General features: G+C 34.7%; 3 protein-coding genes across 7 annotated transcripts in view; all 3 read left to right on the top strand.

Annotated features, from left to right (window-relative positions):
- Window positions 1-4,278, top strand: part of LOC110112591 (truncated transcription factor CAULIFLOWER A) — a 42,835-nt gene extending 38,557 nt beyond the window's left edge. The window contains exons 3-8 of one of the 2 annotated variants that reach the window (XR_003700542.1): window positions 619-683; window positions 765-864; window positions 1,222-1,263; window positions 3,333-3,374; window positions 3,465-3,603; window positions 3,842-3,868. Coding sequence is in view for 1 of the 2 variants with exons in the window: in XM_020844870.2 (XP_020700529.1) it covers window positions 619-683; window positions 765-864; window positions 1,222-1,263; window positions 3,333-3,374; window positions 3,482-3,603; window positions 3,842-3,944 (474 nt within the window). In the remaining variant the exon portion in view is untranslated. Of the gene's footprint in view, window positions 1-618; window positions 684-764; window positions 865-1,221; window positions 1,264-3,332; window positions 3,375-3,464; window positions 3,604-3,841 lie in introns of both variants that reach the window. The other variant, XM_020844870.2, reaches the window with a different exon arrangement.
- A 10,137-nt stretch (window positions 4,279-14,415) lies between these two features.
- Window positions 14,416-15,221, top strand: LOC110112611 (pollen-specific protein-like At4g18596). The gene is made up of 2 exons (XM_020844900.2): window positions 14,416-14,593; window positions 14,680-15,221. The coding sequence occupies exons 1-2, from the start codon at window positions 14,416-14,418 to the stop codon at window positions 15,219-15,221; spliced, it is 720 nt and encodes a 239-aa protein (XP_020700559.1).
- A 3,051-nt stretch (window positions 15,222-18,272) lies between these two features.
- LOC110112634 (tRNA-dihydrouridine(20) synthase [NAD(P)+]-like) overlaps window positions 18,273-23,188 on the top strand; it is a 28,554-nt gene continuing 23,638 nt past the window's right edge. The window contains exons 1-2 of one of the 4 annotated variants that reach the window (XM_020844928.2): window positions 18,273-18,442; window positions 18,720-18,825. In XM_020844928.2, coding sequence (XP_020700587.1) covers window positions 18,398-18,442; window positions 18,720-18,825 — 151 coding nt within the window. In that variant the 5' untranslated portion in view covers window positions 18,273-18,397. The remainder of the gene's footprint in view (window positions 18,443-18,719; window positions 18,826-23,188) is intronic. The other 3 variants (XM_020844926.2, XM_020844924.2, XM_020844927.2) reach the window with 3 other exon arrangements.

Here is a 23,188-nt window from a genome sequence, read left to right as displayed (position 1 = left end):
AGATCTTTTTCTTGAAGGCATTCGGTTCGAGATGCTTTTCAATTTTCTATAATTGCTTGGCATATAAATGCTACCACTTATTTCCAGCTTATTTTGATGTGGGGCAAGCGTTAAGTAAACGAAGTTGGCATTTCAGTGTTCTTCAGTATAAAACCAGCATAGTTTAAGCCTGAAGGTGTCTAATGTTAACTACTTGCTGGAGCTTCTTTCATGTAGGTGAGTAATTAAACTGTATATCTATTATTAATTCCTGAGCTCAACCGCTCGAAGACTTAAAACTACTATAGCTTGAACGAACATCTTATTATAGAACCTCTTCTATCTCTCAAGTGTTATTGTGTAAATAAAATAACAGAGTGAGCAAAAGTAGAAATGCGAGATGAAAATTAGATCAGTTGCAGTATTAAATATAATTCCACCTCAAACCTTATAAATCTTAGTTTTAAACCCAACTAATTTTAATATACTACACTGCAAACCTTGATCACCTGTTTGGCATTGGCCATTTCAAGCTTTATTTCTTTTTAAGTTATGCCATCTATGAGAAGTCTTAACATTATTTGCATATGTGGATAATTATTTGCAGCCTTGACTAACTCTTGAATTAATGGAATGTAGGCTGATTGGCACCTTGAATATCACAAACTGAAGGCAAGGGTTGAAAGCCTACAGAAGAGCCAAAGGTAAACTCTTATATTTGATTGATGTTCTTAACAGTACCAATCAAGAAGTTCTGTGCCGTGACCATTTTCTCAATATTTAAGGCACCTTATGGGGGAGCAACTCGATTCCTTGAGCATTAAAGAACTCCAACATCTAGAGCAACAACTTGAAAGTTCCATGAAGCATATACGATCTAGAAAGGTATAACTCCCATCACCTTTAAAGAATCATTCACGATCGACGCTAGTTAAAGGAGGGAGTAGCGAGCACCAATTTTCAAGATGAAATGTAGCTAATGATGAAATTCTAAAATTTCAATTAAAAGTCAAATAGAATAACTATATGGTAAATGAAATCTTGTAGATTCATGAAGTTATATCTACATTTCATGGTGAGAAGGAAAGTGAAGTTTTGTATTTCCTATTTTTATTTCTTATAGTAAAAAACTAGTTTTAATTCTTATATAGAAAGCATAAAATAGATCTTGAAAATCATCCTTTTTTTTCTTCTATTAAATTCGGGCTTTTCTACTACTAAATCTGGGTTTTTCTATTACAGACACAGCTCATCCTAGATTCAATTTCCGAGCTACAAAAAAAGGTGATTCTGATGTACATAAGACATTACAAATGAAGTGACAGTTTTTCAACATTTCATGCATTTGAATAACTGAAATATTTTACTATTTTCACTGAACATATATATCTTACTAGTAATGCTAATTAAGGGAGAAAAATGGTCTGAGCTGGGGACTAGTCATCAGCTTGGTTCTTAAGTTATGAGCCAAACACAGATAAGCTCAAATTTGTGAACCACTTAAACAAAAATATTTCATATTTTGCTTGTTTATTATCATGCCAAACATATACATGTTAGGTTGATGGCCATCAAATGCATCTATAATTTTTAGAGTCAACGCTTTGACTACATGCAAATCGGTTCAAGCTTTGACTACATGAAAATAGGTTCAAGTTTTCTTGATTTTTTTATTCTACCTCTTAGATTTGAGAATTTTTAAGTCCTCCCCTTCAAGCAACCTACAAATGCCAGTGGTATTTTAACAACATTTTCTTCTATAAGTCTCCATTTTCACCCAAAATTTCTATAGCACTTAACAGTCAATCCAAGGGTGAGGAGTAAACAAGAAGTACCAACCTATATCTGTTGTATCTAGATGGTTAAAGACGAGTGGTGCAAGGCTTTGGGCTCTTTTTGGGGACCTCAGTGCCAAATCCAAATGTTTGTGTGTAGGTGATGTGTCAACTTCTGTTCGACTAGATCATTGGACTTCCAACAAAATTATCACCGATCTATGAAAGTCATGGAGATTTGGGACTCTTTAACATTTCAAAAGGTCATGTACACTTGAATTTTATTTTTCAATCTTATCAAATCATTTAACTTCAGTGATCATGAGGTCGAAAACTGAGGTAAAGTAACACTTGGGGTCTTACCACTACATCTATGAGGTCATGTATAGCATTATTACCAGCTTCAAAAATATTACGTCGTTGGAAAACTTGAGACCTTGTTGTCAACCAAGAAAAAAAGAACAAGAAAGAAAAGGAAATAGTGGTATCAAGGAAGTTTTTTTGTTCAAAAATCTACATAGGTAAATTGTTTTTAACTTACTTTATAGCATCCCTAGCATCTTCACTCTTGTTTATACTCTTTTACATCACATCCTCAAAAGCAATGATCCTCTCCCCTTGCTCCATAAATCAAAGGATATGGTACAGTTTTGTCACACCCCACGCCGACCTTACTGTAAACAGCCCACACGGAACACAATAGAGAGATCGTAAATCATTTACATAATATTGCATTTCATTTCAATACAATCTTATCAAACGCAGAACAAAATATAAAAGATATCATATCTTAAAACATCAATTATAAGCAGAAGCTGCCTAAAATTTTATTTCCAAAATTTTCATTTACAGAGAAACTACAGAAAACCCAAAATATGTAACTATTAACAAACTATTGATCTCATTTCAGAGTTTTCTTATATTGGCAACAGAAAATATAACATAAAAATTGAACCAGACACTATTCTGGATCAACCTTATTCTTTCTCTTTTCTGTAAGATTAGTCATAATAATAATCTGATGTCACATAATCCTCAATTAGTATCATATATTATAGAATATTTGACTTCTCTATGCGCCCCATATTTATCTAGCACACTTGGTCATATAGCCCAGATAATCTGGTTATTTCCAACCACATTATTAAGATGAGAGTACCATGATCCAGGGAGGTTCAATCAAATGATATATGCTTAAGGTGTTAGACATGTGGAAAAGTATCATAATCAAGTGAGTACACTAACCATAGATATTTAGTATTTAAATCATAATCAGTAGTCAAACCTTAAAAAAATTTCATCTCCATTTTGATTTAATTATATTTCAAGCATCCAAGTTCCTTTAAATGAAAATTACAAGCTGTTGGATTTCCTTCGTACCATCTTGGGGGACATCCACAAAATATACATCTATATTCTTTCAAGGTGTAAATAACGCCTATTAAGCGCCAGACAAACTTCTATACCTTTGCAATTTTGCGCAATATATGTATTAGAAGTTCATGATAGCTATTATATAAGGGAAAAATAATGAAGTCTCCTCTAATATGCAAGTTTTGTCTTGAGTATCCTTCACAGGAAAAAATATTGCTGGAGCAAAACAAGACCTTAGAGAAGGAGGTGAGCTGTGTTGTTCCGAAGTTTCATAAGTTCTGCTTGCTTTGGCTATTACATTGTTGTTAAAAATTTTTTTTTTTTTAATTTGATCAGTCTCATCTTCTAAATAGATTATAGCTAAAGAGAAAGCCAAAGCATTGACGCAGATTGCACCTTGGGAGAAGCAAAACCTGTCCCAGTATAGCTCTGCACCCCTGCATGTGATTTCCGATTCTGTCCCAACTCCTACCAGGTATCGACGCAGATCTTGATGCTTCTTCTTTCTAGAACTTTAAAGTTATGTTTGGGACGGCTTTCTTACTGCTTCTTAAAGCAACTTTCTAGTAGAAATTTTTTTATTTTTTTACTAAAAAGCTGCTTCAAGAAGCAGTAAAAAAGCCGCCTCAAACAAAGCCTAAATCATGAATGCTACATAACTAGAAATCGAATGGCAAACTTGAATGAGTAAATCCTTTTCTTTTCACATACAGAACGTTTCAAGCAAGAGCCAATGAAGAAGAATCACCTCAGCCACAGTTAAGAGTAGGCAACACTTTACTACCACCATGGATGCTCAGTCATATAAATGGTTAAAAAGAATCTGTAATCAAATTTTAACAAGTTTCGCACTATCTGATGAATGATTAATGTAACCGGTCATATTAAGTATTGTACCCTTCCTTGTATATTTATAAATAACACAGCTTTGGCACAGTATGAAGTTAGCTAATTTTTAAGCATTGTAGAAGCTAAGGTCATTTGTATAGTTCCCTGAATTATGTCTATGATATCAATTTCTTTTGGACTGATGACTGCCTGAGTGGAGTCTGAGCGCAGATCTATTTTAGCTTGAGATTTCCACTTTGTGCCATTTATTGTATTAAATCAAACAACTTCTTAACACCATAAAGATATAGTTCTATCAACATCCTTGATTTTCATTTGGCTCGGTGGCATTTTCTACAGCATTGCAGTTTCTTTATTTGTCATCCTTGCTTTAATTTGGTAGCAATTCTAAGGGTTTATTAAAGCCTAACGCATATCTCTTACTTTTCGTTTGAGAAGACTTTCTTACTGCTTCTTAAAGTAGTTTTTTAGTGTTTACGGGACTTTGAGAAATTCTAAGACAACCTTTGGTGCCATTTCATATTTTTTATTTTTCTGAGCTTGTGGAGAGAGCTCCCCTGATAGTGAATGGTCTGATAGCTACTCAACATCCGTTGACTACTAGTAAGAAGAGGTTTAATGGTGAGATATTTGGCGGTTTATTTTTTTGGTAAAAAGAGTAGATTTATATCTGGAGACTCTAAGAAAGGTGAATAGTCTATTTCTATGATAGCTTCGAGTAGGGGTAGACGTCACTTCGATAAATGGTACAGGATGATTGACCAGTGTTTTAGATGCGGACAGACTAGACACATAATGATATAATGTCCATAGGTGGGATTTGTCCAACGATTTGAGCCCAAATGTGAGAGTTACTTAAGGCTAATAGGGAGATCGAGGATAGTTTCACTTTGTATATTTGTTGAGAGTTCTATTGGTAGAGGTAGTGGATCTGGTTCTATGGTAAGTAGATCATCTGGCAGTGGTTAGAGAGAGTCTAGTAGCAATATTGCTCCAGTTCTTGTTCAGTCACATGTATATAGTTTGACTTAGTAGGAACCTCGTCAATCTCTCGATGTTATAAGACTTATATTTTTATCATACATATCATATTTTATTCAATTATGAAGCTAGTCATTAATATATTATCGAGCATTTCTTTAATTTATTGTGTTTGCCTTCAGTTTTACTACCTACTTCTTTGTATGTTACTTTATCGACTGGAGATGGTATGATAACAGTAGTGTCGTCTTTTGTGATATTGAGATTTTTTATAGAAAGTAAATTTTCAGTTTGATTTTATTACCCATTTCTATATTTGATATTATTTTAGGTATGGAATGGTTAAGTCGGTATGAGGCTTAGATTGATTTCTTAAAGAAGTGAGTTATATTATTTTCGGGCAGTGAGAGTTACGTATTTTAGGATATTATAGGAGTTCTATCATGTTTGATTTCTGTTATGAAAGAATATAGACTATGAAAGATGGGTTGTATGGTATTTCTACCTTTTTGGCATTTATTTGGGATAGAAGTTTAGATTCTGGCTCTCTTCTAATGTCCCAAGAATATGAGATTTTTCAGATATGCTTTGTAAGGAGTTAGTCAGCTTATCTTCAGACAGAGATATATTAAAGTTCTGTATTGATGTATTTTCAGGGATGACCCTGATAGCTAAATCTCTATATAGGATGACACCTAAAGAGCTTTAGGAGTTGAAAGTTCAGCTTCAAGAGTTGGTTGATAGAGGATTTGTTCATCTTAGCATGTCTCTATAAAGAGCACATATTCTATTTGTGAAGAAAAATTATGGTGCAATGTGCATGTGCATTGACAACAGGGAGTTGAACAAAGTCAAATATCAAGAACAAGTATCAACTATCACGGATTGATGATCTATTCGATTAGCTTGCTGGATGTTTTTCATTCTCAAAGATTAATTTACGATCTGATTGTTATCAGGTGAAGGTGAGAGAGTTGATGTGATGAAGATAGCTTTAATACAAAGTATGTACATTCTGAGTTCTTAGTCATGCGTTTTGGGAAGACGAATGCACCATTTATTTTTATGGATCTGATGAACAGAGTGTTCAAATATTTTTTAGATTAGTTAGTTATTATTTTCATATATGGCATTCTAGTTTATTCTGGTTCTGAGGAAGACCATGTCACGTATTTGAGAATTTTTTAAAAGACTTTGAGGCAGCATCAACTTATACAAAATTCTCCAAATATATGTTCTAGTTGAGGAATATTTCTTGGCACGTGGTGAGTGGTGCTGGTATCTCTATAAATCCCTAAAAAGTTTAAGCAGTTATGAATTAGTTGAGGCATACTACTGTGTTTGAGGTACATAGTTTCTTGGGTATGACTAAATATTACCAAAATTTTGTGAAGTGGATTTCTCAAATTTTTACACTCTAAAGAGACTGATAAAAAAGTCAATAGCTTTTTTCCAAACACCAGAGTGTGAGACTAATTTTTAGTGATTGAAAGATTATTTGACTTCTGATCCAGTTTGGCTCTTTTAGTTGGTATAGAATAATTTCAGGTATTCAGTGACGCTTCACTAAAAGGGGTTGAGATATGTATTGATGCAATACAGTAGAGTTATAGCTTATGCTTCCAGACAATTGAAGTCTATATGAGAGAAATTATTCAACACATAATCAATAGTTAGTTGTTGTTGTTGTATTTTCTATAAATATTTGGTGGAATTACTTATACGATATCAGGTGTAAGATTTTCACTGATTATCAGAGTCTAAAATATATATCAACTTAGAAGGAATTAAACTTGTGGAAATGGAGATGTCTTGAGTTAATCAAAGACTATGATCTAATTATTCAGCATCAACCTGGTAAGACTAATGTGGTGGTTAACGCTCTCAGCATAAAATTTTATGTAGTTTTATTTCTTCAGCTTACTTATGATGATTTTAATATAGGATATGTAGATATTATAGTTAGAGGTGATTTCTTCTACTGATTAGGATTACGATATATTAACTTAGATGATTATTCAACCTTCTTTGTAAGAAATGATTCAAAAATCATAGTAGTCAGATATAAAGTATCCAAAGTTAATTGATCTGATTAAATCTGATAAGAAATCTTAACTATGTGTATTTGATTCTAGTATTGTTTTATACAAGGATCGATTATGGGTTCCTACTTTTAGCGATCTAAGATGAGAGATTTTGTAGGAGGCTTACTATTTAGATTACACTATTTATCTAGAAAGCAGTAAAATATATAGTAATTTAAAAGATATTTTTTGGTGACATGGATTAAAGAATGATATAACAGTTTTTGTATCTAAATGTGAAGTTTGTTAGTTAATGAATGCAGAGCATCAATGACTAGGAGGTCTTCTGCAACCATTACTCATTCCATAGTGGAAATCGGAATAGGTGACAATGAACTTTGCAATAGGTTTTCCTAGGTCGAGATAGAGACATGATGCTATCTGGATGAACTTAATTGTTTGACAAAATCAGCCTATTTCATTCTAATCTGACAAACTAATATGGTTGATAAGTTGGCGTATATATATGTGCGTATGATCATCAGATTATATGTGATATAAAAGGTTATAATTTCTGACATGGATGATAGGTTTACCTCCAGACTATGAGGATGTATTCAACAAGGTTTGGGAACAAAATTGCATTTAAGTATTGTATTTCATCCTCATATTGATGGACAACTTGAGAGGACTATACATGTATTAGAAGATCTACTGAGACTCACTATTTTTTATATTTTGGTGGCAGTTGGGAAGACCGCATTTCTTTTATTGAATTTACATATAATAACAATTTTCAGTCAAATATAGGTATGGCTCGATACAAAGCTATGTATGCTAGGAAGTTTTGCACGCTGAGGTGTGAGAGAGAAATCTAATTGGGTCTGCCTTAGTTAATGATGCTATTGAAAAGATCTGTTTGATCAAAGATAGATTAAAGGCTTTATAGGACAAGCATCAGCAGTATTTTTATGTTAAGAAATGGGCTATGGAATTTTAGGTAAGAGATTTGTATATGTGAAGACCTGGTCGATAAAAGGCATTAGTAGATTTGACAATGAAGGAAAGTTGGGTCCAAGATCATTGGACCATTTAAAGTAATTAAAAGGATTAAGAAAGCTACCTATAGGTAATAGTTGTCAAATCACATGTCATAAATTCATAATCTGTTTCATGTGTCACTCTGAAGAAAATGAAAATCTGATTTTGAGTATAAAATATATGTTGAAGATATTGAGATACGTCTGAATTTTAGCTACAGTGAAGAATCAGAGAGGATTCTAGCCTACGATGTTAGAAAGCTAAAGAGTAAATAGATTTCTATGGTTAGTTCAGTGGAATAGCGGGATTGAAAGAGAAGCTATATTGAATAAAGAGTCTAAGATGAGATAATTATACACATATCTGTTTATATGATATGAGACCTGATTTTTGAAATATCCAGGATGATATTTTTTTTAGGAGGGGGGAGTTATAATACCTCACTCAGAAGAAAATGAAAATCTGATTTTGAGTATAAAATATCTGTTGAAGATATCGAGGTACGTCTGAATTTTAGCTACAGTGAAGAATCAGAGAGGATTCTAGCCTACGATGTTAGAAAGCTAAAGAGTAAATAGATTTATATGGTTAGTTCAGTGGAATAGTGGGACTGGAAGAGAAGCTATATTGAATAAAGAGTCCAAGATGAGATAATTATACACATATCTATTTATATGATATGAGACCTGATTTTTGAAATGTCCAGGATGATTTTTTACACTTTAAGCACTATAATGTAATGAAATGTGTATAAATATGATTTAAAAATGTTAGTCTGGAGATATAAGGGGCTTATAAGGCATATTCTTGTGCTATAAACCATGTTCTGGTGACTACAGTCATGTTCTGATGCTTTAAGTACAAAAATGAAGTCATAAGAGGTCAAAATCCCTTTGAGACTATGTCTGGGTCTAAGAAATGAAATATGATATGAAGTGCTTTGTAATATTAACTGCTCTATGATATAATTTTTAATTTATTTATATGTTCAACAAGATTATTTAAATATTTGGATAACTGATATGCTTTTATTATCTTTCTCAATATAGTAATTTATTAAATTGTATTTAACTATTTTTAAATATTCAACAAAATATTTAATATTTTTTTTTTGAAAATTTAGGTTGGTTTGTGTAGTCAGTTGAGCCGTTGTGGCTTTGCTTTTGGTTTTCAGAATCTAGAAAAGGTAAGGAGCTGATTGATCAATGGTTTTAGGATTCGATCTGAGTTTATAGGTATTTCTCTATTCTGATTTTTGTACAGTCATGATTAGTTTATTATTCAGTTATGTAGCTTCTATTACTAGCCATGTATTATAGCATAAATATATTTTGATAAAACAAAAAAAATCTTATGGATGAGTTATGTATAGTATTTTGGATATTTCAGTAGCTCTATAGTCAATTATTTATGTAAAATGAATATTGGAATAGAATTTAAAATATTTCAAAACTAGATCTTGAGTATTTTCCATCATAGCTCAACATAATAGGAGATGTCCTAATCGGGTTAGGTTGTGGCATTAGCAATTATATAATTACATTACAATTAAAGAGATGTAAAATTCACATAATGCTTTACCAGTTGGCAACAAATTCAACAACTGATCAGAATTTTATAGTTTTGAATCTCACTAGATTACTAGTGATTGTTCAGAATATTATTTTAAAGCTTTAATTATAATATAGTTTTAATTTTTGGGATTAGAATTTTTTAATTTTCTTAAATAATGTATTTTTTAATTTACCCAGTGAAAATTTCCCACAAAATATCTAAATGTCCAAAATGATTGCATATACAATATACAAAAAGTTATATGGTGAATATTTAGCAGATATAAAATTATCCTCATTTTTACTTACAAAATTATAATTTAAATTAGAGAAATCTTAATTTTTTATATTTTTAAAAACTGAGATAGGTAAAATGTAATCTAATTTGATCCAACAACTTCTGAACTAGGGTGACATCATAAAATAGATCAAAGTCGTTTGAAATTAGCTTTCTCTCTCTAACACTCTTTCCTTTCTTAAACTGACAACACTTGGGGATAAATGGTTATGAAAAAATGGATTTAAAGTGGATTTTGATACTTTCATTTAAAATTTATGTAGGGTCGTGGCGCTCCAGACAGTAATGCCACTGCGCCAACCCAGATTATTTTAAATGACCTAAACTCGAGAGTTTGGCGTTGTAGCTCCCCCAACAAGGTCCAAGGGAAAAATGTTAAATTTTTAATTCATGCACACAAGCCCTTGAGACCTGATTCAAAATAATTTCAGATATTCACATGCATACAAAACACTTACAAACACATGCAAGAAGTATTAATGCAAAATTTTCATTATGATACCCTTAGTAGTATGGGTCAGAACATATACAACTGCACACTAGTTCAATGGGTATTACATGACTTATAACTCAATTTTTTTTTGGTTGAGCATGCTGTTGGGTTGCAAAGGGGCCTCCCCCTACTTGGAGTTTGGGGAACTTACCCCTGGAATTTTTTTTTTTCATATAAAGATGAGGTGTTATACATTAGAGCACTGTAGAACTGTATTTGTGTGCAGTGCAGTGTTGTATGATATAGCGTGACAACAATGTAGTCTTGACTTAGAAAGAAAGAGTGGAGCGTTGTGGCACTGTAGAGACAACATTGGAGTACTGTATGTAAGGCTGGAGATAGAGAGTGGACCGTCGCAGTACTCAAACCCCTGGAGTCGCGGTACTGTAAGTCGGGCTGGGCGGTTTTTCTTCTCTTTTTTTTATGTTTAGCTTGAAGGGTTGAATCCCTTCATGTTGTAAAAGTATATCTCTTTGTTAATTATAAGGAAGAATGGTTTGAAGAAGTGAAGTGAGACAAGCACACACAGAGATAGATATTTGTAAACTATCTTTCAGTTTTCATTGCGAATTCCTTGGTGTCGTGTGGCCCCGTGATTTTTTTCTTATTTCTGATTTTTCGATGTTAAAATCTAATGTTCATTATCACTATTTTCTTTTCTTGTTTGTTTCATTGCCTGGTTTACTTTCCCAACAAAATATAATGAGAAAAAAAGTTTTTAGATGAAATAGAGATAAGAAAATATATAATCAAAGTAAAATCGAGGCAAAGAGAACTTACTAGTGAGAAAAAGAGCACTATACCTCTCTCATCCCAAACTCTACTTAGATAGTTGAGATCTTTTTTAATAAAATTTTATTCAGCCTAAAAATTTACCAAGTTTTTTGTATTCACATTCACTTGCATGAAACTTAAAATGCATGAAAAAAAAAAACAATTGTGCCTAGAAGTATTAATTCTCAAGTTCTAAAGGAAGTAGGTTGTTACAAGTTATCAAAATAGACTATTAGTATTCACCAAAAACAGTTAAAATGGAAAATAAATCAAATGATTGAGGCTTTGAGTTTGCACCAAAATAAGGATTATTTTGAAGAATGGAGCACTCCCTAACAAAAGTGTTCACTCAAGAAAATGATTGAAAGACAAGTTGACACAATAGAGAAAATGCTGGACTCTATACTGGCAAGAAGATGAGTTGACACAATAGAGAAAATGCTAGACTCTATGGTGCCAAGTTGGAATTTTACATTAGGGCCATAAACATACAAGCAATATAATATATTTTCAAGCTGTTACCATTTATTTAAATTATTATAAATAAGAAATCACTAACCTCAATAGTTCTTAAATGACTCACCATCATGAAGGCAATTCCACCACAGTAAAATTCTCTCTTTTGTTAGCAAAGAAATATGACCAAATTTGCTCCTTCTATACTTAACTCTCATACTAAATATTAGGGGTGTCAATATTTGACCCGACCCAAAAATCTGATCAGAAAATTCCGGGCTATGGTCAACTCGGACCCGAAAAGGGTCGGGTTCAACAAATCGACCCGTTTCAAAAACTGAGTCGGATTCGGGTTGACACAGAAACCCAAAATTGACCTGTTTTTTACCCCCATTTTGATCCGAAAATTCGAGATTGACTCGTTTTTTACCCAAAAATTGGAGATTGATCCATTTTTTGACCATAAAACTAGCAATTTTTTGTTAGCCCTGGGTCATTCGGGTCATGTCAGGTTGACCCAGACTTTGAATCGAGTCGGGTTCGGGTTCAAAAAATCGACCCGTTTGCAAAAAATGGGTCGAGTTTGGGTTGACCCGAATAGTGTCGAGTTAGTTCCAGGTTCGATCCGAAACCGGCCCATGACCCAAAATTGACACCCCTACTAAATATGACATTTGTGAAAAACCATTTAGTGGTATTGGTGGATGGAAATCCTTATGGATGTTTAGTGTAATTTGAAAATTTTTATAGGAAGTTGAGGCCTTTAGAGTGGTGTAATGGAAGAAAAATCAAGACTAGCCCAAATTGGCTTATTTGGGTTTATTTGACTTATTTATTTTGGGAAAGAGTTTTAAGTGATCTAAAAGTTGGAAAATGACTGTGGATGGTTTAGAATGGTATTTGGTGAGGTTTAAAGTCTTGTAGTGAAGTGGAGAATAAGAATACATAATTATTAGGGGTGTCAATTTTTGACACGACTCGAAACACGAACCGAACCCGACCCGAAAAAATCCGGGTTTGAGTCAACCAGAACCCGAAACGGGTCAGGTTCGGGTTGAACAAATCAGCCCGTTTTAAAAATCAGGTCGGGTTTGGGTTGACCCAGCAACCCGAAACTAATCCGAAATTGACCCGAAAGTGACACGAAAACTCATATTTGACCCGAAAACCGAGATTGACCCGTTTTTTACCTGATTTTGACCCGAAAATCGAATATTGACCCGAAAATTAGCAATCTTAGGTCAACTTCGGTTCATTCGTGTCGGGTCGGGTTGACCCGGACCCGAATCAGCTCGGGTTCGGGTTGACCCGAACAGTGTCGGGTCAATTCCGAGTATGACCCGAACCCAACCCGCTGACCCGAATTGACACCCCTGGTAATTATCCACCTAGGCTTGGCCCAGTGCTATTTATGGGATGTGCAGATTTGAGAGTTTGGGTGATGGGAGGCTTGGCATAGGTGATGATTAGGATCTAGAGAAAGGTGTGGGTTGATTTAGAACAAGAGTTGCATAAAAAATTAAAGAGCGCAACATATAAATCAAACCCCACAAAAAAAATGCTAAGCTAGGCCACTGAGACTAACCAAAGAGAATAAAGATCGCCACAAAAAAATTTTTTCTATCAAAAATTAAAAATATTTCATTACAGAACAACAATACACACATATAATTGGCTGCCCAAACTAGTCCCAATAAATAAAATAAAATTGTAAAAGAAAAAATAAAATACTAATTTAAATGGTCCTTAATGGCTTTAACTTAGGCTCTTGTCAATGGGTCTTGTCTTTGATCATTGGCTTGGGTCTCTGTCATTCTTCCTGTAATTAGGCTTTTAAATATTATTCAACATTTTTCATGAATTTAAAATTACTTTGAAATCAAATTTAGTGAAAATATGAGAAAAATAAATCACAACAACTTCACAAACTTTTTCTTTATGAATATTCCATGAGGATGCCTTGCATTACAATGCTTCTCGTGATTCTTAAATTTGCCTATGGAGCAAAATGAATTTTTTTTCTACTGCAGATGTCGTTTTTTAACCCAGTAGACTGTCTAAAATGGACAAGTCTGGAGAACAGGAGGAAAATAAGAGTTCATTGAAATCACGAGCAGGTTATGGCCTGTAATGTAGAACTTCCTTTTGGAAAAAGAATTCATTTTGCCATCCACTTTTTGCTCAACCAAAATTCTGAAGGAAGACAAATATTAGTTGGAAAGAAACTTCACAAACACAATCCATGTGAAGCTTCTCATCATCCTTCATAAACAGGCTTACGGTCACACACAAGCTTTCAGTGAAGGAGAAATTCTTTCAAAGAACAATAAATAAGTTGTTGTAGTCAGGGTCGGAACCCCTTTGATCCCGGAGCGGCAATTGCCCCTTCTAAAATTTTTTTTTATTCATTCTAGGATTATTTAGGCAATTTGTCCCATTCAATCTATTTTTTAGGCTTTAATACAAGGGGGCAGCGGCGCTGCCCCCTTAGACCCCCGACATATTGCCAACAATTATTTATAAGTTTGCCCCCTTTGAAAATAATGGCCGATTTCGCCCCTAGTTGTAGTGTCATGAGAGAGAGAGAGAGGAGAGAGGAGAGAGGGAGAGATTCTTCTAAACAATTCTTCATCCCAATTCACATGCATTCACCTTTTGTGGCTAGCGGTTGCACTGGCTTTTCACAAGAATGGCTTGACCACCATTCCATCTCCCAAAACTTTCAGTTCTATATATATATCATTTGATTGAACTATATAACATTCAAACCAGAAAAGAAAACTCACCTTGTTCTTCACGATTGAGGAGCAATCGAACAATGGGCTTCTACTACATGATCTCTTGGATTCCATTCCTTGCTCTGAGCCACATCTGCTTCTCTGCTGCTTATGACAGCACTAATCAGAACCATCCCCCATCTGCAATGATCGTCGGAACAGTTTACTGTGACACCTGCTTCCACCAGAATTCTTCAAGAAACTACCAACTCATTTCAGGTTCCAAGTTCTTGGCATTTTCAATCTGTTTCCATCATAATAATCTGCATTAATTAGATAATAGAAAAGCTTTCATCCCATTACAGGTGCTTCAGTTATGGTAGACTGCAGCAACCAGGCTACGAAGACCAGCTTCAGAAAAGCAGTCAAAACAGACAAAGATGGTGTTTTTAGGGTACAGCTTCCTTCTGAGATTGGAAAACATGTTAAGAAGATAAAGGGATGCTCTGTGAAGCTCCTAAGCAGCAACGAGCCATTCTGCGCCGTGGCTGCTTCTGCTACTTCGTCTTCCTTTCATCTCAAGTCAACAACGAACAAGATTCATGTTTTCTCATCTGGTTTCTTCACCTTCAGGCCCCTGAATCAACCAGAACTTTGCTATCAGAGACCAAGTGTCGAGGGATCATCAAACTTTGAAGCTTCAAAAGATACAATTCCTTCTTCCCCTCTGCCGTCTGTCAACATTTCACCTCTTCTTCCACTGCTTCCACCATTGCCAACCTTGCCAACCTTACCTCCCTTACCGAATTTGCCAAATATACCTCAGCTCCCTCCACCAGCCACTCCAAGTAACCCACTTATTCCGGGCATCCCTAAGCAGTTCCCTACAAATGAGACTAAACCTTAGATTGTTGAGCTGTAGATCTCATTGTCGTTTATTAACATGCACTGTTAGTGTTTCTGCATGTATATGCAGCTGAATAATGTGGCTATCTATCTCAATATATGCAATATATTTCATGATTATAGTTATTATGTAAGAACTTTGTGCCAAGTGATCATCTACATCGAGAATAAATTTCATTTTGATTTGCTCATTTGTCATTTGTGCAGTGTGGTGAAGTCCAATCTACACATACCTGAATGTGTTAAATAAATTGTTATGAATTCAGTGGCTCATTTCAGGCATTCCATTTAATAAATCAATTTTTCACATTGGTAAGAAACATGGACCAGCAAATAACGTACTTTTTTTTTAGGAACATTTGGTCAATTAAGGCAGATTCACACGCATATCGCATACACAAGTCTCAAACCCAAGATCTCTTAGTTGGTAGCCTAAGCTCCCCAACCAACAGACCAAGATACTTCGATAGCTATCAGCTTGGGAACAACTAAATATAATAAAATATGCAGATTTCAATGAATGTAATCAACTGCTTACATTCAGATTGAAATAAAGGAAAATATTCATCCATGTTGAAAATTAATATGCATTATTTTCAATCTTTATTATATGTACCTAATGTAAGCTTTATTTAGGACAACTTTCTTATTGATTTTTAAAGCTGTTGTAGAGGAAGTAGTTTTTTTTAAGTTGTTGTAGAAAATAGCTTTGTAGTACAATTGTTTTTGAAAGCAATGAAAAAGTAATGACGAAATAAAATTTGTGGTTACAACCTGAAAACAAACAAAATAGTCAAAAAACTATTTCAAGTGAAGCCTTACTTTGATCAAGTAGTCATAATAGCATGCTACTCAAAGGTAGGTAGTCATGATTCGATCATCATGCTAAATGTCATCCATTTTCCTCTGAAAAATATCAATACTTAAACATTTCGTCGAGTTTAAGTAAGTTGGCATATTGATTGCTTTGTTGACGGGTTTTCCACCGGAAACGTTTCAGTAGTTTTTCCCCTGGAAAACCCGTCGCTAAGTTACTGGCAGAATATCCACTGGTTACATCGCCGCTACTACAGGCAGATGTAATTCTGCCAAAAAGTATGCCGGTATATCCAAATTGTCCTGTAGTGAAGTAACTAACATTCCCGTTAATATCTTTATCCCAGAATCATCAATCAGGCAAATAGGATTCTAAAGACTAGAGTTGGCCCTTATTAGTTCAAGTGGTGATTACCGCCACGTAGGGCTTTCTCCCATACATGATTCAAGAGGTGGCTCCTATATTTCGGCTAATATATTTCTCTGATATCATTTGTACGTAACATCCAAACTCTTAACTATCGAGATATTGTTCGCTTTGATCAAAGAGGCCTCATGGTTTTATCCTGTTTGTGTAACTTTTCAGGAGGTCATCCATCCCAGGATTTCTCCGGGATGAGTATGCTTAATTACGAAGTTTCTTAATGAAATTATAACCATTACACTAAATGTGTCTCGATGTTTAAGAGTTTAGACTAAAGGGGTTTAACAATCTCCCACACTTAAGTAACTCATGTAAATTTTCAAAGAAAATTTCGGTGGAAAATTTAAAAGATAAATTAATTTAAATAGTTTTAAACATAAATAAAATATTTTTAAAATAAAGATTATTAAAGTAATTATGTCTTTTATAATAAAATCTCAAAAGCAGAACTTCTAAACAAACAATTTAAAATTACTTTCAAGTATTAATAAGCACTTTTAAAAATATTAGTCAAACATATCTCATTATTAAAACTCCATTTTATTGAACGGCTTTTTCTCAACCTCCTTTTCTAAAACTCATTTTTATGTAAGCATAAACCGAATCAAACGAAGCCTTAGTGGGCAGCGGGATGGCCGGCATTTGGTTGGTGGAGTGGAGTTGGAAAGTTTTTCGACAGATTTATTTTGTTGGTAATTGTTTTTCGATGTGTGTTTTACATGCAGAAGATTTTTCATTTGAAATCTGTCAAAAATGTGTTTTTCCAAATAGAAATTTGTCGATTTTTTGATAAAAAAGAATTCATCGAAAATCAGCCTTTTTCCTGTAGTGCAACAAAGATCGAGGAAGAAAAGAAAAAAGCACAAGGGAGAAGCAACATCATTGTTAGGTCATGGTTATGCATGCTACGGTTTCAAGAGAAGGATATTCGAGCATGGGTCCAAGAGGAGAAGGCTAGAACAAGGGAGCTGGGGTGACACTGTTAGGGAGAAGGAAGATGTTTCAAGAAGGACATCATGGGTAAGAGCATCTCCAACCGAAAATCTCATTTTTCACTCCAAAATGTCGTGAAACTACATAATGGTGTGATTCATCTCCAATCGAACTCCATTTTTGACCACTCTAAAGGCCTTACTACCATAAGGCTGTGAACTGCCTTACTATGATCATATAATTATCATCACCTAACTATACTTTTTTGACCCTTGTAGGCTGACCTTAATCCTCTGCCCACCATTTAGAAGGGTTTATACAACATATTTTAAAAATATTAATTTTCCACATGAAGGTCAAGAAAAAGTATTGTTTTTATGACTTTTTAAATTTCCATTCATATTATGAGGTGTATATACATATTATTAAATTCTTCTATCTATCAATCAACATACAAAAATTAATATTTAATTATACAATATTTTAATCTCTAGATGAGATTAAATATATCAAAATATTAACTTATTTTAAAAGAAATACACCTATTTATGCATATATTAGAAAGTTACTTAGAAATTAAAATATTATATAAATAAATATAAAAAATTTAAAGATTAGATATATAAATATTAGGGTTGTTAATATTTGACAAGCCCGTAAATCCGACTAGAAAAAATTCGGGTTAGGGTCAATATTCACCTGTTTGTGGATAGCCTGGCTCTGTAGTGCGCACGAATGCGCGTGATCCCTAACCCGTACAGGTTGGATCGGATCAACCCGATACTCCGCACAATTATTTTGACACCCCTAATAAATATATAGAGTTTCTACTTTCTAACGTGTTTTTAAATTCTTATATATATAAAAAAACCTTTGCTCTGCGAGCCCCGTTTAAGCACCCAGCGAAACATAATTCGCGGGGAAGACGCATTGACCCGGAATCCTATTTGGCCATTTTGTGAGCAGATCGACCGGAGTCCTCTGAAGGCCGAGGAAACGCCGCAATGGAATACGAGAACAAGCACATCCTCGCTCCCATGGTTCGTGTGGTTAGTCATACTTCTTTCCTCCTCCCAACCTCCCAACTTCGACATAAAAGCGGTGTTTTTCGTGTGGAAGATGTTTCATAGTTTACAGCCTAGGGTTTAGTTTAAAAATTTCCTTCTAAGGTATAAAGTTTATGAATCTTTACTCTGCTCGAATGTGCTTTTTGCAGCATGTTGAACAAACCTTGTTTCTTTTGTTCATTCTGTTTATTCATTTATACGATCCTTTCACGGCCAATTGAAAGTTTAAGTGAGTCATATCAAAGTATTTTTAATACAGGGCACTCTACCATTTAGGTTACTGGCTGCCGAATATGGTGCGAATATTACTTACGGGGAGGAGATCATCGATCACAAAATTTTGAAATGCGAACGGCGAGTGAATGGTATTTCACTAAAATTTCTCTTTTTGTTTTCGAACCAAGTTGTTTTACATCTCCGGCCGGTAGCTCGAAGGTTTCATAGCCTTTAAATTATTTTCAAAGCTATCTTTAGTTGCAAAAATCTAAATGTTAATAACAAAATACACATTGTGGGGGCTTTTGTTTTACTTTTAAAAAGAATTTCGGGGCTATTTGGTTCAATGTTTCTGGGATTTTAGTCTTATTAAGATTTCAATGTTATCTGTCAGATAGTGTTTTTGTTTTGTGTTATTAGCATAAAATAAGTTAATGCCATCCTTACTATAATACAATAAAAGTATTATTCAAATTTCGTGATGACATTAGATGTCGGCCAAGTATAACTGTCATAAATCTTATTTAAAGATGTTGGTGAACCAAACAATTGACTATTTTAAATAACATAACATAACATTGCATTATAAACTTTTTAATGAAAAGTGTTTTGTGTTATTTGCTCATAATATAGTGTCACTTAGCAAGACAAAAACATTCTTTGTGTTGCCAATCTCATTTAATAAGTATTTAGAAAGAGTTTTAAGGTGTAAATTCTAAAGGACAACATACTTAAATATGTATTTACAAGTTATAAAGAACATTTGAACACCATGTAACTATGGTGTCATCATGCAAAATAGAGAGCATGGGGTGAATACAATTGTGGCAAAAGGTTCAAAAGGAAAATGTGTAGGTTCACGTGGAAAGCCAAAAAAGTTATATTTTTAATGCAAAATTTTATTTTATTTTTGTGAATAATAGCTTTACTTGGAAAAACAAAAGAATTACAAACATTGTGCATTTATAGAAATTATTTTAATGATAATTGAAAAGGTTTTAAGTTGGTCATGTAGGGACTGCATCAGCATGCAAAGTGGAGAGGGTAGGCACTTTTATGGCATTGAGATGAGCTGGGCCAGAAACATCAATTAGAACTCTCAACTCTTGTTCCCTCTCCAACCCAACTAAAACTAAAAGAAGAAAGCATCATCCCCTGTGGAAGAGCCATAGCGAGAGAAACCTTCCCTGCTGTTGCTAGCCATACTTCAGCGAAATCTTACTTTTTCCACGTGATTGTCGCTATCCAACCTCTTTGCCTAATAATAGCACCCGAACTTCTATTGAGAACTTCCGTCGTTCGGTACGAAACTAATTGCATAGAGAGAGTTTCATTTTTATAATTTTCTAATCGCTCCAAACATTTGCCAATAGCATTAATCAAATTTACTTTTCTCATTCTATCTCAGAGTATCCATTCGTTTAATACTCTTCTGCTTCAATTTCTACTTTCCATAATCTAACCCGAACTCCTTTGAGCTGTACAATGGATCCTCTACATAGTTCTTCTGAATTTAGAATAGTACTCAAGATCCTCTATTTTTGCTTATCTAATGAATCATTTAATGGCCTTAGCGTCAAAAAGCAGTTCGAGAAGAGCTACTAAGAAATTGGAAGATGTTCGTTTTTCCCGGGGTATTCTTCAGAACGGTCCAAACTCTTTTCTTTGAAATTTCAATGTGTATCTACCCCTAGCATTGTTGTCTCGCATGAAAGAGCGGTTTAGCTTTCTATTTGAATGATGCTCCAAATCTCTATCAGAAGGCTATAGTTTAAAAAAACGAGGAGCCGAAGATGTTAGAGGGCTACAGCCTATGCTTTTGTAGCACTGAACATGGTTTTGGCAAGGTATTGTGTTTGGAGAGGTAGATAGATAGGACTATGTCTTGCTAGATCAGGACCCTAGCTTGATTTTAGCCCAAACACCCATATTTTCGAAGAGGGAACCTTTCTTTGATGTTCTTTCTTGAACCGATCCTCAACTCTTCCAACAACAATAACAACAACATCAAGCCTTTATCCCACTACGTGGGGTCGGCTACATGAATCCTTTTTCTTCATTGTGTCCTATTAAAGGTCAAATTCTCGTTTAAGGGGCTGTTTGGTTGCCTGAAAAAGAAATGCAGTGTAAAGTAAATGTAATGCATTCTAAATACTTTGAGTCTGTTTGGTTGTATGCAAAATAAACGCATGAGAATTATTTCTCATGTTTGGTTAGGTATATCCAAAGTAAAGTAAAAGCATTTTTTTGTAATAATTTATTTTAGCATTAAAATAAGTATATCTATAAAAGCAATGTATTTATAATAATTAGTAATATTTAATGTTATAAATTTTTTAAATATAATTTAATTTATGTAAACCTAAATCAAATTAAGGTAAACAAACAAACAAATTCTCACCCCTTCCCATCTAATCGCATGCACCCGAAAACACCTCTTACCGACCACCAGGAAAATTAAAAAAAGCTTAAGATTCGCAGCGGGAAAAAGCTATCGCTCCAGGCCGAAAGTAGCTCAGACATTCAAGCACGGGTGTTAGTGGTCAGCATCTCGATGAGTCAAAAATAAGCTCAAGATTCGCATGTTTACCAACTTCAGCTTGTAAGCCAGGAATATGACTGCTTGGTGTGTATGGTGGATTGCTAAACAATTCACTTAGTTTTCCATGAAGATACAGCAGAGGTTCAAACCAATGCCCCTATCTTATATCTACTTTGTCCTATATGCATAATACAAAATTCAAAATACTTAATCCATATGTTTATCAAATTTAAGATCCGAATAAGATCTCTGTCCATCATAAAATAAAAACACAAAAGCAATATAAGATCCGAATAAGATCAGTTATGGAGGCTTCGGTAGAATCCTTTGGACATAAAAAAAAAACTTGGTCAATGCTTCCAGAGCTCCAGATTCAGCCATAACCAATTTGTTGGCATCATTTGCATCTGTTATTTGTGTCCGAATATGAACATCAATTGGAGAAGCTCTTGGTCTGTCAACTTCGATCAAATGGAAGGCGGAGGCGAGGTCACCCGCACGGCAGTGGAGCTTAACGAGGATGTTAAGCGTACAGTATTGAGCTCTAGCATTAACTTGGTTTTGGCATCAAGGAGTTTTTCTATGAGATCAATGCAGCTTGCTTCGACCAGGAGGTTGAGGCAGGTGCTAAGAGCTTTATTAGATGGCTTCGTGCGAGTAATGGAGAGAATGAGGTGGAAGGCTTCGAGGATTTTTTCATGAAGGGAGGAGCGGGAGAAAATGGGCATGAGGGAGATGAGGAGGGATTCATGGAATCGACAGGGTTCGAAGGCGGCACGACGGAGGACGGCGTCGACGGCGAGGAAGAGGCGAGCGCGAGCGAGACGGAGGAGGAGGGCGGCGTAAATGGAGTGGTTGTGGGAGAAGCCTGGTTGGGTGGCGATGGAGTTGAAGAGGTCGAGTGACTTCTGGGGATCGGGTTGACGGGTGATTAGGCGGACGGCGTCGGCGTGTGAAATAAAGCGAGAGCGGCGGACTCTGGTGGCCGAGTCCGCCGAATTGGACGTCGTCGAAGTACCGAAGTCGAACAAGAATGAAGGAGCCGAAGAAGCCTCTCGTGCAATGAAGCCGAACAGCACGACGACGATGCCAAGATTTCTTCCGATGAATTTAGAATCCGCTCATATTGAGCGGGTTTCTAATTCACGCGAAACACTCCCTAATACACTTCTAATGCTTCAGATGATTTCTTTTTGTTTCACTCAAAAGTAACCAAACAATTAAATTTAATAAATAAAAGTAATTGTTTTACTTTACACTCCTAATTCAGGCAACCAAACAACCTCTAAATCTAATAAAGAAAGGTCATTCCTAATATTTTCTAACCAAGTCTTTTTAGGTCTGCCTCTATCTTTCTTAACATAAGTCAAATCTAATACCTCTACTCTCCTAATCGGGTCATTGGAAGGCCACCGTTTTATGTGACCAAACCATCTAAGGCGACTCTCTCTAATCTTATCTTCTACTGGAGCTACTCCAACCTTTTCACGTATATGCTCATTTCGTATCCTATCTCTAAGGGTAAAGCCACTCATCCACCTAAGCATCCTCATCTCTACCACACTTAACTTAGTATTATGCTTCTCTTTTAAAGGCCAACATTCGGCACCATAAAGCATTGCAGGCCTCACACCCTTTTGAAATAAACAAAAATCCAAAAATTAAAAAAAATAAAAATAAAACTCATATTTAGGATTTATTTTTTAAAATACTAATTCACCCCCCCCCCCTCTTGATGCATCTCGTTCTTTCAATTGGTATCAGAGCAGGGTCTCAAAATAGTGTTTTAGGAAAACTTACGAAAATTGATCATGGCATATTTTGGTAACCGTAACACTTCAGAGAGTTATTTCATAACTCTTCCATTATTATTTGACAACATACTATTTCATTTTTGGAAAATTTGAATGTCTACATTTTTATAATCTATAGATTACCACATGTGGATGTTGGTATAAGAAGGTTACACT

Source organism: Dendrobium catenatum, unplaced genomic scaffold (genome assembly GCF_001605985.2).
Source record: "Dendrobium catenatum unplaced genomic scaffold, ASM160598v2 fragScaff_scaffold_459, whole genome shotgun sequence".
Lineage (NCBI taxonomy): Eukaryota > Viridiplantae > Streptophyta > Magnoliopsida > Asparagales > Orchidaceae > Dendrobium > Dendrobium catenatum.
Note: the sequence above shows the minus strand (reverse complement) of the source record. Positions and strands in the feature narration are given on the sequence as shown.